The following is a 13,646-nucleotide window of genomic DNA, read 5'->3' on the forward strand; positions in this document are numbered from 1 at the left end:
CTCGAAGAAGATCAAAATGGCATCACTGCTATACTTAGTATGTCTGACTCTGGCTGATTAGACCAATATGAACTTGGAATGCTCTGCCACAAGTCAAACCCAAATGGTCCCTATGAACATTTGGAGTTAATTAACCAGCTTTGTATCTCTCATGTTTCTTCTGAAGTAATTTAATCCTACTTTACTCATATAACATAGCTCTTCTCTGATAAGGACAAATCATGCTGAGTGGTCCTAAACCAATGTCTCCCAAGTATACAATCAATTCTAAGGTTCCTCAGAGAGACCTTGAGAGTGTCCTTGTATCTCTTTTTCTGACCACTTTGTGAGCACTTATCCTTTGTGAGCTCTCCATAAAATAGTCTTTTTGGCAAGCATACTGTAGGCCTTTGAACGATGGAATGAACCTAAGAGTTGTGCTCTTTGCAGTAGAATTTGTATTCTTAGTAGTTTAGTTTGAGAAAAGACCTCAGTATCTGGTATCTTATCCTTCCAAGTGATCTTCATATCATACATGCATATATGCATATGCACACATGTATACTCATATGCATAAAATTACATCTACATTAATTCATCTATATCTATACATATATGTGTATGCATATGTGCACAGACACATAAGTGTAGCTAGAAAGATAGAGAAATAGATACATTCACTCATACTATATAAACTTGGCTTTCATTATTATGATTATCATTCATATCCTCCTCATTATTATTATTAGTAGTAGTAGTAGCAGTAGTCTTGTTGTTTTTATACCAGAGAGTTTCTCAAAGCATCATACTTTGCCAAAAGGATGGGATGATCATAAAAACTGAGAAACTGATGGATGCCCAAAGCCCATTACTATCCAGACCATGTTTGACATCTTCAATGGGTCTTTTGTGGTGGGTTAATGAGGGATTGAGAGCAGAATCCCATGGGAATAAAGGACATGGCTGATTTGGGATTGGCACCAATTAGATAGTGAGATCGTAGATCCATCACAAGACTAAAGTAAGAAGTAAGTAAAATTATCAAGAAAGAGGCTGTTCTGGGTCATTGATTTCCTAGTCAAAGGTCAATCTGAAAAAGCTTTTAGATTTCAACTGTGCTTGCTGATAATCTTCCTAAAATGCCTCCGTATTCTGTCTAGTCTCTAGACAGCATGCTGAACACAATTAAATCTTTCTGTGTCAACTAAGGTTTTTGCAAGGTCTCAAGGTCACTATTTTTAACACAATTGGTGATGAAAAAGGAAAAGGTATAAGGAATAGAAATGCTCACACATTTGGAAGGGACCAAAAGCAGTTATTCAGTAAAACTCTCCACACATTGCAAGTGTTATCTCAAATCTAGTCTTCCCAACTATCTTGTCTACCACTGAATTTCTCTAGTTACAGTCACTTAACCTGCTCACTCATGAGGTTTTCTCCTTCCCGGAATGCGTGTCTCATTTGGGAACACAATAAAAAGGAACAGTTAAAGACTCATAGTATCATTGTTTGGATAGTTCATGTTGAAGTATTGCCAATTCCAATCTACCATGAGAAACTTTGCCTTGTACTTGTGACTAAATTTCCTACCTTACCAACTGACTCCCAGTAATGGGGTGCCAGCCTTATACTCTAATCCCTACATTTCTGAAATGATATCGTTTCCAGTAATTTAATTCCTCTGGGACTTGGCTTTTCACTTGTTCCCATCAAACCTCTACTGAGCTGAAATTCTGACATTAAACTGCAATTTCCATAATTATGTGACTGTATGAGACCACCATACGTTCCTGATTTCAACTATGTACCTGCCTGCACATACTTTGTTTCCAAATTCTCCTTCAAACCAAATGTTTAAAGTCCCCACAACATTTTAAGAAACATTTAAGGAATATTTATATAGAATCTACCTATTATGCAAGGATACTATGTCAGGCTCTGAGGAGTTCTTTTTTGGATTAGATATACATGTATAATTATACATACATGTTAATATATACATGTGTATATGTACTTACACGTATATGTATGTAGAGAGAAAGAAAAAAAGAAAGACAAAGAGAGAGAAAGAGAGAGAGAGAGACATAGAGAGAGAGAGAAAGTGAGAGAGAGAGAGACAGAGAGAGAGAGAGACAGAGAGACAGAGAGAGAGAGAAAGTGAGAGAGACAGAGAGAGAGAGAGACAGAGAGACAGAGAGAGAGAGAAAGAGAGAGAGAGAGAGAGACATAGAGAGAGAAAGTGAGAGAGACAGAGAGAGAGAGAGACAGAGAGAGACAGAGACAGAGAGAGACAGAGAGAGAGAGAGACAGAGAAAGTGAGAGAGAGAGAGAGACAGAGAGACAGAGAGAAAGAGAGAGAGAGAGAGAGAGAGAGAGAGAGAGAGAGAGAGAGAGAGAGAGAGAGAGAGAGAGAGAAGATTGTTTCCTTCTTGGTATTTGTTCCCCATCACCTAGGACAGTACCTAACATACAGGAAGTTGCTATTTAGTAAATATTTCTTGATAAATTGATTGATTTCTCTTATGTTGAGACAAACTGTCCCTGAAACCTTATTGAATAGAATGCCACTTGTACCTAGCATGTAATCTGGGAGCTGTTTAAACTTTAGCCAAAGTTTGTTTTCAGTTCATTTTCCCAGCATTTACCTTTTTTAAGAAGCAAAATGCAGCAAAGAAATCCAGTTATCATAGGGAGCTCATTCAAGCTCATCAAGGTTGCTCCAGATTTGCTGAGAATCCAAGAAGGGAAAAGCAGTGGACAATTCTCACAGAATCAACATTAAATAAAATGGTTGCAGTCTGCAAAATCTCCTAGACCATCCCAGCATGGATGAGAAGGAAGTGTCATGCGGTCAGCTTTGCATAATTTTAATAAATGCTGGGCTATTGGGCCTCTAGAGAGGCAGAGCTAGATTTCTGCTAATTAAAATGTGAGTTCATTTCATTATTGCTATATCTAATTCCAAGTCACTGCAGTCTCTTAAGGAGGAAACCAAGCTTTGGAGATGTTCCTTACTATCTCATTTCACATTGCTTCCATCTTGTTTATTTTTCAAAGAGGATGACAATATTTCTTGTCACCTTCCACCTAACTGTACAAGCTAATAGATTTTGGGGGGGTCTATGGACAGAAATGCCGCCTTATCTTCTGAAGATAAAACATATTTTACTATTTGTATATCCAGATTAATAACAACAATAACAATTCTCATAATCAGTATTAATAGTTCTTTTGGTACAATTCGAAAGGAAACCTGGCAGAATTTACAATGTAACAACCAGAGGAGGTAGATGTTTCAGTTAAAGCATGGCTGGAAGTTTTTTTGTGGAAAATACCAGTGGATTAATCCCTTTCCCATTCAATATACTGAGACTGATATTGTTATGAATGAACCACAGGATCTGGAATTACAAAATCTAATATCTGAACACTTAAAGTCACATAATCTTCTGATCTTTAGCTTTTCATCTGTAAATTGAAGGGGTAAAATGAGATTTTTTCCCTTTATTCCAAAACTAACAGGGACACACATAACTACAAAGCATCACAGTCTTCATGAGTTGGATGAGTACTCAATCGATATCTACTCCTATCAATAAACAGGTAAAGAAAAATCACCTTTAAAATAACAGTTATCATTTAGCCTTCAGTTGAATAAATTCAATGAGAACAAGGTCCCTGCCTACCAACTTGGCTAAATTCACTTTCATAAAGTATTAACTTTTAGGAAGTTTTTTTTTTTCCCTCTAAATTTGCCTCTTTGGAACTTCCAAACATTGTTTCTAACTTTGCCCTCTGTATCTATGGGAAAAAAGCTAATTCCTCTTTCACATTTAATAACTGCTGCAAGGTTGCTCCTCTGAGTATTCTCTTTTCTAGGCTAGAAATTCTCACTACCTTCTTCAATAAGTCCTCAGAATTTAAAGGCTTAAATTCCCAATGGAATGGTGTGAATTTAGCTGCATTGTATTGTTGCTTATTAATTTCTTTCCTGAAATGTGACCCATAGCATTCAATACATGAGTTCAAATATGGTTTGATCAGTGCAGAATATGAAAATATGATTATCTCTTTAGTCATAAGACCATGAAGGTTTGTTTTAAGAACGTGAAGGGTTTTTTTTGTTTGTTTCTTAGCCAAAAGATGTTAGAGCCTGTTTTGTCTAATGTCCCAACTTTATAATTACAGGAACTGAGTCCAAAAGGTGCGTCATACAGTAAGCAGCTAAGGAAGAACCTTGTACAATGGCACATAGGTAGTAAGTATTCAGTTGAGGATTTGAATCTATGTCCTTTAATCCCAAAATCAAGATTCAATTTACCACGTATTCTGTGATTGTTTCTACTGCATCAAAATTGCTAGAAACCACCTTGATTCATAGAGGCTAAAATTGCGTCTCCTTTCTGTTGGCTACTATGATATAGTATTGATTTCTTTTGGTTTTACAGGCCACTAAAACTCCCAAACACTTTTAAGACAAAATGCTTTAGAGTCATGCTTCCATTATCATGTGCATTGATGAAATAAATGGTGTAATGCGGGAATTTGGACCAAGTGGGACAAAGCAAACTCTGAGTGGAGTCCACCTATAGCAGAAGTGTGAAGTACATAATACTTTCATTTTTATATTTTTCCTTCTAAACTGATTTTTATTCCCCCTCTCTCTTTCAAAATCCTCTTGAAAGGAAGTCTCACAAATAGATCGGAGGAAAGTACACTCAGCCTAAACTCATACCATACAACTGGAGATTGTGATCAGAGGCTTGGTATGCTAACTTTCCCTACCATTACCTCCACTCCTTTCTAGCCTCTAGTGGGTTATGATTTTTACAAACTTGTTGGTTTCAAAATGCATGAGTCTATTTCTTCTTACTTAACTTGGTAAACTTGAGGACTTTTCAGAAAAAAAAAAAATAAAGTAGGACTTTGCCAACAATGTGGAAAGGAAAGAAGTTCTATCACAGAATCACACCATTACAATGCAAAATCCATAACTAATATCCATCATTTTCCAAAGTCAATGGAAACCATAGGGATAGAAGTCACCATGGATCATTTGTAAGCAATGTCAGGTTCTATGACCTTTTTCTTCCCTATTCTCTCTAAATCAATCTGGTGATCTATTAGTGCAGAGTGTTTGAGTCAGGAAATGGTATGTTCAATGATGTTGTTGACCTTAGGTGCTTATTAGTTACGTGACTGAACAAATCACTTTTGTGCCTTGAGTTTCCTCAATTCAACTGATGATCAGGAATAGCAGCTACTTCCCAAGATTGTTGTGAGAATGAAATGATATGATATTTGAAAGAGATTCTTGATTCATTTGTCATTCAGATATTTTTCAGTCACGCCTGATTCTTCTTGAATCCATTTGAAGTTTTCTTGATAAAGATATTAGTGTGATTTGTCATTTCTTTCTTCAGCTCATTTGACAAATGAAGAAACTGAGGAACACAGGCTGGTGACCTACTCAGATGAGTTTTCCTGATGCCAGGCCTGGTACTCTACCCATAAGAGCTCAATGAATGGCACATTGTAGGCGCTTAATGAATGTTTGTTTAATTTAACTTTGTACAATAACTTAGTAGCAGGCACTTAATAAATGCTTGTGTCTTTCCTTCATTAATTATCATAATTTCCCCTTCACTTGTCCCTCTCCCATCATTGTCTTTAGCATTTTTGCATAGAACTTTAAGCAGATATTGTCATTTGAATTTCATAATAATTTTGTGAGATATAGAAGCAGTATAATTATTATTATTATCATATTCATCCTACTGAAGAAGATTGATGGTCAGATAAGTTAACTAATTTATCCAGGGTCACAAAGCTGGTGAATATCTAAAACATGATTCAAATCCAAATCTTTCATTATGACACCAAATCCAAAGATCTAAGACATTAAAGGCCAGGGATTGGATTTATGATTTCACAGTTGCAGGCAACTTCAGGGTCAAGTGATGTCCTTTATCAATGCTTTAATTTATAATATTAGTAATTTGCCTACATCTACAGTTAAATAAGAGTAGGTGTCAGAGACAGAGCTTAAACTCATGGTTCCCTGTATTCAAGAGCAGCTCTCAGTTCATTATCCCATGCTGCCTCTCCTTAGCAGGTAAAGGAGGAAACCAGTCAATGTCACATGGAATTACCCATAAACCCCAAAGTGGAAACTTCGATGACTGAAAATACCCATGCTTCAATTCATCTTCCCCAGCTGAGCAATCTGAAATGTCAGACAAAATCCTGTCATTGATGAAGAGGAACAATCAATCCAGCATCTGTGCTTACCTGTCTCAGACAACAATTTTGTAGCTTCTAGCACCTTTTCGGTATAAACGCCGGCTTCATAGTTCTCCATCTCTGCATTGATGATGTGAATGACACGAGCTGCCCGGCCACGGATCGCACCTGCCGTCCGGTCCAAAGTATCGACGTCCCCTTCTTGGAGAGCAATCACACACTTATTCACATCTTCCAGAATGTGATTTTCTGTGGATAGGACATACATGTGTTATTTAGTTTCACCTTCATTAGAACTCCCTATAAACCATCCAGGCATTTACTGAGCCATCTCCTAAGTTTCCCCGCTCCTCATTTTCCAAGTCTCATCTTATCTATTACAAACACAGCAATCTCCAAGTCAAACAACAGTTAAGAATAGAGTTCTATTTATGTCAACTTTTCATTGAAAAAGACTCAGACTTTGTATGCGCACCCTGAAAGTTGTTATTAATAAATAGTAAAGTTAGCTTGTCTAGCATGAATTTGATCACACTGAAATGACTTCCAATGAACAAAGTCAGAGTGTAGAGAAATATTTCCTTTGGTTTTAAATGAGAGGGGGAAGGATAGAGGAAAAGAGGGAGAAGAAGAAAAGAAGAGAAGTTGAAGAAGAAAAGAAGAGAAAAAGAGAAAAGATAGAAGTATCAAAAAAAAGAAAAGAAAGAGTTGAAAAGAAGAGAGAAAAGAGGGAGGATTTTAAAGAAACCAAGGATAAACTAAAAAAATTAACAAGACAATGAAATATTCTTCAACTAGAAGGTAAGTCATCAAGATAGACCCTATTAAAGTGTGTTCATTTGAAAGAAATGCATCATTTTCTCAGATTTTTATTCAATCAAAAATCTTAACATGGGAAACATTTTCAGCCTGGCCTTTCAGACTCTTCATTATCTGACTTTTCTGCACAGCTTCAATTTATAACATTCTCTTTCATTCACTTTGTGTTGGTTCACCTTTCACTTTATCTTGGACTACACTGCCATGATGTACAGAAGCTATCCATGCATGCTAACTTCCAAGATTTGTCGATTTTCTCTCCAGCAGCTTTATTCTCACTCAAGTGCCTTGCTATTTTTTTTTTATTTCTTCCTTTTATGTGGTAGAATGTTTCCCTATCAGAATGGAGTATCTTTATGGAAAGACTGTATTTTCCATGCACTCTAATCCTATTGCTTAGCAGAGCTACTGACACAGAGAAGGTGTTTAACAAGTGAGTTATAATTATGTTTATCTATCCACCCATCTATCCATTCATTTATCTATCTCCTTCCCTCCCTTTCTTCCTTTCTTCCTCTCTCCCTTCCATTTTCCTTCCTCTCTTTCCTTCTTTATTTCTCTTTCTTCTTTCCCTCTTTCATTCCTTTCTTCTTTCCCTCCTTCCTTCTTTCCTTGCTCCTCTCTCCTTGCTTCCTTTCTCTCTTCCTTCTTACTTCCTTCCTTTTTTTCCTTTCTTCTTCCCCCTTTGTTTTTCCTTTGTTCCTTTCTTCCCTCCCTCTTTCTCTTCTTTCCTTTTTTCCTTTTTTCCTTCTTTCCTTCCTTCCTTCCTTCCTTGCTTCCTTCCTTCCTCCCCTCCTTCTCCTTCTTCCTTCTTCCTTCCTATCCTTCCCTCCTTCCTTCCTTCCTTCCTTTCTTCCTTCCTTCTTTCTTTTCTTGATTGTTTGCTTTCTAGCTATTTCACTATTTATACATCTGCCTGTCCAACAGTAAGACCTGACCTCAAATTCATTCTCAATGTTAATAATTGTGTGGTTCTAAAAAAAAGTCATTTAACCTCTGTCTGCTTCAATTTTCCTGTCTATAAAATAGGAATAATAATAGCACTCACCTTCCCAGATTGTTTTAAGAATCAAATAAGATCATTTGTTTAAAAAGTTTGTAAAATGCACAATTGTTCTATAATTTCAAAGTAATGCTAGCTATTATTAGGATAAACTGAAATTTAAAAAAAATTAAGGTTAAGAAATTAATTAAAGAAACTGAAATAAAAAATTGAAAAATGAATGTAGTAATACAGTTACAGACTAATTAGTATCTGAATCTGAATAGTGACTATGTGAACAGCAAGAAGGAGACAAGTACATGAAATGATGTGGAATTAACATTGAAAAGCTTTGGCAATTAATTGGATGGTGAAAATGAAAGAGTAAAGAATTGGAGATAACTGAAAGGTTACAAAAACTCTTTGATTAGAAGGGTTAAATGGAGGAATATGAGACACGAAATAATAAACATCAACAAATGAATTAATTAAATGAATGCATCCTGGCATAAATGCTATTGAACGGAATGTATAGATCTTTTAGATGTCTGGTACCTGCAATGTTTTGAGTTAAACCCCAAAATGAAAACATCACATGGATAATGCTAAGACATTTATTTTAAAACACTATTAAAAGTTATAGTTTATGCCCAATGGGAAATGTTTAAATGTTTCTAACATAGCTATTTCACTATTTTTATGAGTACAGTCCACATCTGAAAATTGGTTTTTGCTTCTGTGATATTAATAGTCAACATCACCTGGCCCCAGTCCTGTTGCATTTCATACAGAAGAATTAAAAATTCAGGTTCTGATTCAACACGATGACTGCAGTTTACTCTTTTAAAAAATTGGATTTAATGCTTTATAAGAAAAGAGATTTTCCCACAGAATAAAAATTCCCCAAGAAAAATTCATTCCAAACATACATATATATGTATATGTATATGTATATGTATATGTATATGTATATGTATATGTATATGTATATGTATATGTATATGTATATGTATATGCATATGTATATGCATATGCATATATATATATGTATATATATATATGTATCAAACAATGACATTCCAAAATATCTGTGGGACTAAGCTAGGAATGAAAATTTACTGATTTATTGATCCCAAATTTTGGTAGGAATGGAAGTGTGTTACAGGGAGAGCTTAGAATTAGAAGGCCTGGAATTGTTGGACAATGTTCAGAAGCTACCAACAGGCTACAGTAGGATAACTTATTTTTTATCAAGAGCAACCTGTTCAAGGGACTTTCATACTTGGATACCTGCATGGATGCTCAGCAGGTTTAGCAGAGTCTGATTAGCTGACAGTCCATATGTGTTTTCCTGTGCTGGCATGCTGTGGCAGTTGTACCATGGGAGTTGAATTGTAGAGTGTTATCAGCTTCAGCCAAAGCATTTCCTTGTTACTCTTAATAATATAATGTAGAATGGAAACCGGAGGGAGAAATGCAGCAAAGAGGGAAAGTTTAGAGGATGGCAAAAGGGAGAGAAAATTAAGAATAGCTTTGTATAGTATGAAAAATCCAAGATAAGACCTCTGCAGCTTTATTCTTTTCAAGAAGTGGTTCTGATTTTTTAAAAGAAAATTGTGAGCTGAGAAAGTTTTAAATTCTAACATATTTTCACCAGGGGAAAAAAAAGGAAGGAAAGTCTACACAACTGGTAAAACCTGAAAAACAAGAGCTGTCTGTGGTCCTGCAGAAAACTGCAGTCCAGGGCTTTTGAGGAACATTTGTACCTCTTGTAGGCTGGATATACCACTGCCACTAGCTAGTACTTCAAACTACTTGAAAAGTAGCTATAGAATTTAAGACTAGTTCCATGAAATTTATAAAACAGATTAGTGGAATAGTGAATAAATTACTGAATGTGGATTTAAGAAGATTTGAGTTCAAATTCTGCCTCATATCTACTAGTAGAGCAAATTATTAAAATTCTGTCTCAATTTATCCATCTGCAACATGAAGGTAATGATATAATACATCCCCCTAAAAATTGCTTTGAGTATCAAATTAGTTTTCAATAAGTGCTTTACAAAAGGAGGACAAGCCAAGATGGTGGAGTAAAAGCAGGACCTTGCCCAACCTCTCTCCTAAACTGTTCCAAATTCCTTCAAATAATGGCTGTAAACAAAATTTAAAGCATCAGAACATTCAAAAAGAAGGAGTAGAGCATTTTGCAGCCAAAAGGCAACTTAGAAGCTCAGCAGAAAAGGTGTGGGACACCAGGATTGTGTCCAGCATGCAGTCTAGCTGCAGGATGCCCTGGTGCAGCCCCAGTCCCAGCCCCATCCTGGCCCAGGTCTGAGCTATAAATCAGCAGCAGTACTGGTGGCTTCCAGATTCTCAGCCCAGAGACACCAAAGAAAACCTGGAAGGTCAGCAGAAAAGGTCTGTAGAACGAGAGTGGGAGCCCAGCACTCAATCTCAGTGCAGTCCTGGCACAGGCCCCAGTTCCAGCTCAGACCCCAGAGTCTTTGAGGTGAGACCTATGAATAAACAGTAGTGCTGAAGGCTTCTGGACCTCTCAGCCCGGACACATGGAGGACTCAGAATGTCAGTGGAGAGGTCCTGTGGCAATGGGGTGGGAGTCTGGTGTGAGTCTCAGTGCAACCCGAGTCAGCACACTAAATCTTACAGCTACAGTGGGATACATCTAACAGCTCCAGGCACAAAGGAGCACTTGTGGTCAGATTCCTGGAAGGATTTCTGGAAATAGCTGGAAAAAACCCCCAAAGCTTAGGATAGTGCACTCTCTACCCTGGAAACACAGCCCTACCTTAAAGCTGAGTAATAGTCTTGGAAAATGAGCAGAAAACAAAAAAAGTTTCTGATAATCGAAAGTTATTATTGTGACAAGAAGGATCAAAACACACTCAGAAGATAATAACAAAGTCAAAGCCCCTATGTCCAAAGTTCAAGAAAAATAAGATTGAATTCAGGCCATGGAAGAGCTCAAAAGGGATTTTGAAAATCAAGTAATGGAGAAAAAAATTAAGGAAAGAATTGAGAGAGGTACAAAAAGAAACATAGAAACTAATGATGAGAAGAATGCCTTAAAAAGCAAAATTGGCCAATTGGGAAAAGAAGTACAAAATCTCACTGTGGAAAATAATTCTTTAAAAAATATAAGTGAATAAATGGAAGCTAATGACTATGGGAAATCAAGAAACAATAAAGCAAAATTAAAAAAAAAAAGGAAAAATAGAAAAAAAAAAAAAACATGAAATAACTTATTGGACAAACCACTGACCTGGAACACTGATCCAGGAGAGATAATTTTAAAATTATCTACCTGAAAAGTCTACCTGAAGGTCATGATCAGAAAAAGAGTCTGGACATCATCTTTCAAGAAATTAGCAAGAAAAAACAGTCTTGATATCCAGAAGGTAAAATAGAAATTAGAAGACTCTACTGCTCACCTCTTGAAAGAGATCACAAAATAAAAATTCCCAGGAATATTAATTATAACCAAGTTCTGGAACTCCCAGGTCAGGGAGAAAATATTGCAATAATCCAGAAAGAAACAATTCAAGTATAGTGGAAGCACCATCAAGATAACAAAAGATCTAGCAGCTTCTATATTAAAGGACTGGAGACTTTGGAATATGATATTACGGAGAGTAATGGAGCTAGGTTTACAACCCAAGAAATTACCTATCAGGAAAACTTAGTATAATCCTTCAGAGGAAGAGGTTGCCATTCAATGAAACAGGATTTTCAAGAACTTGTGATTTAAAGACCAGAGGTGAATGGAAAATTTTATTTTCAAATAAAGGATTCTGGAGAAGCATAAGAGGTACTCAGGAAAGTGATGTCATAAGGGACTTAATAAGGTTTTTCTGTTTATATTCCTATATGGGAGGATGGTACTTGTAATTCATTAGAGCGTTCTCATTATTATGACAGAAGGAATATTTTTCATATATATATATAATATGTATATCATATATATATATACATATGATACTTATATCATATATATATCAGAGAGAAACAGAGAGACAGAGAACATAGTTGTGAGTTGAATATAAAAGGATAATATTTTTTAAATGATGAAATTAAGGAGTAAAAAAGGAATGTGCTAGGAGAAAGAGAAAAGGAGAAGTGGAATGGTGCAAATTATCTGCCATAAAGAAAGAGGCGAGAAAAAGCTTTAACAGTGGAGGAGAAGATGGAGAGGCGAGGAGTAAGTGAATTTTACTTTTATCAGAATTGGCTGAAATAGAAAACAACATATATATCCTCTATAGGGGTATAGAAATCTATCTTATTCTCTAGGACAATAGGAGGGGAATGGGATATGAGAAGAGAGAAGGGTGATAAAAGAGAGGTAATATTGGAGGAGGGAGTGTCAGTAAAAAAATACTTTTTGAGGAGGGACAAAGTGAAAAGAGAGAGAATAAATGAGTAATTGTAATTATAAAAATTTTCAAAGTAAATTTCTCTGATGAAATATTGTTTTCTGGGAAATGATGAGCAGGATGCTCTCAGGGGAAAAAAAAGACAAAAACAAAAGCTAAAACCTGGAAAGTCCTCCATAAACAAAGTGAAATATACTATACACAAAGGAATGTTCTGGGATGACCAGCTGTAAATGACTTTTTTTATTCTCAGTAGTTCAATAAACCATAACTTATGATAGACTATGATGAAAAATTTTTATCTATACCCAGAGAATGAATCAATTGTGTCTGAATGCAGATTGAACCATTCTCTATTTATTTTTCTGGAAGATTTTTATTTTCATTAGGGTATGTTTTCTTTCACAACTTGACTTTTATGGAAATGTTTTGCATAACTTCACATATATAACTTATTGATTGTGGGTGGGGATAAGTGGGAAACCTAGATAGAAGTCAAAAATTTTAAAAATAAATGTAAAAAGAATTGTTTTGAATGTAACTGGGGGAAATTAAGTAAATAAATGAGTTTTTTAAGTGATTTTCAAACTTTTGTTGCTGTTCAGGCATTTTAATCATGTCCAACTCTTCATGAATCTATTGGTATTTCTTTGTCAAAAATACTGAAAGAATTTGAAAAAATGTTTAAAAAAAATTGAGGCAAACACAATTAAGTCTTTCTGACACTGGGGCACTCTATCCACTGTCCTATTTGATGGCTTTTCTCAATTAATATCTAAACATCCAAGTATGTGTGTATGGTAGGGGGGAATGAGCTTTTCATCCTCTGGATTGAAATTAACAAAATTGATGCGGATGTCTAGTTAAGAGAAGGAACCAATGGTGATGAATATGGAAGAATCCCTTGGGGAGTAAAAGTGTCCTAATTATAAATTTAGAGAGGGGATGGATGCCAAGACTGTTTAATCCAAAACCTTCTTAAATAAGAGGAAATGGAAGCACAGGGAAGTGACCTTTTCCAAGTTGCACAGAAGGAATGGGATCTCCAGAAGCAGAGTTCTTTTCACCTAATTACAAGTGAAAGCAGGACATAAGAATTAGGAACTTCTTTTGTTAAAATGAGAGATGGGAAGAATTGTTGTTATTGTCCTTAACTATTAATTGTGGTATAGTGATTTCATAGAAACTTTCATTTGATGCTTTTCACTAGCAGTAAAAAGAGTCATGATAGA

The 13,646-nt window shown here is 35.8% G+C and overlaps 1 protein-coding gene across 1 annotated transcript in view; it reads right to left on the reverse strand.

The window, feature by feature from the left end:
* CTNNA2 (catenin alpha 2) overlaps window positions 1-13,646 on the reverse strand; it is a 1,514,496-nt gene that overhangs the window by 156,202 nt on the left and 1,344,648 nt on the right. Inside the window, 1 exon segment of the mRNA XM_074285480.1 lies at window positions 6,271-6,471. Coding sequence (XP_074141581.1) covers window positions 6,271-6,471 — 201 coding nt within the window.

Source organism: Sminthopsis crassicaudata, chromosome 2, assembly GCF_048593235.1.
Source record: "Sminthopsis crassicaudata isolate SCR6 chromosome 2, ASM4859323v1, whole genome shotgun sequence".
Classification (NCBI taxonomy): domain Eukaryota; kingdom Metazoa; phylum Chordata; class Mammalia; order Dasyuromorphia; family Dasyuridae; genus Sminthopsis; species Sminthopsis crassicaudata.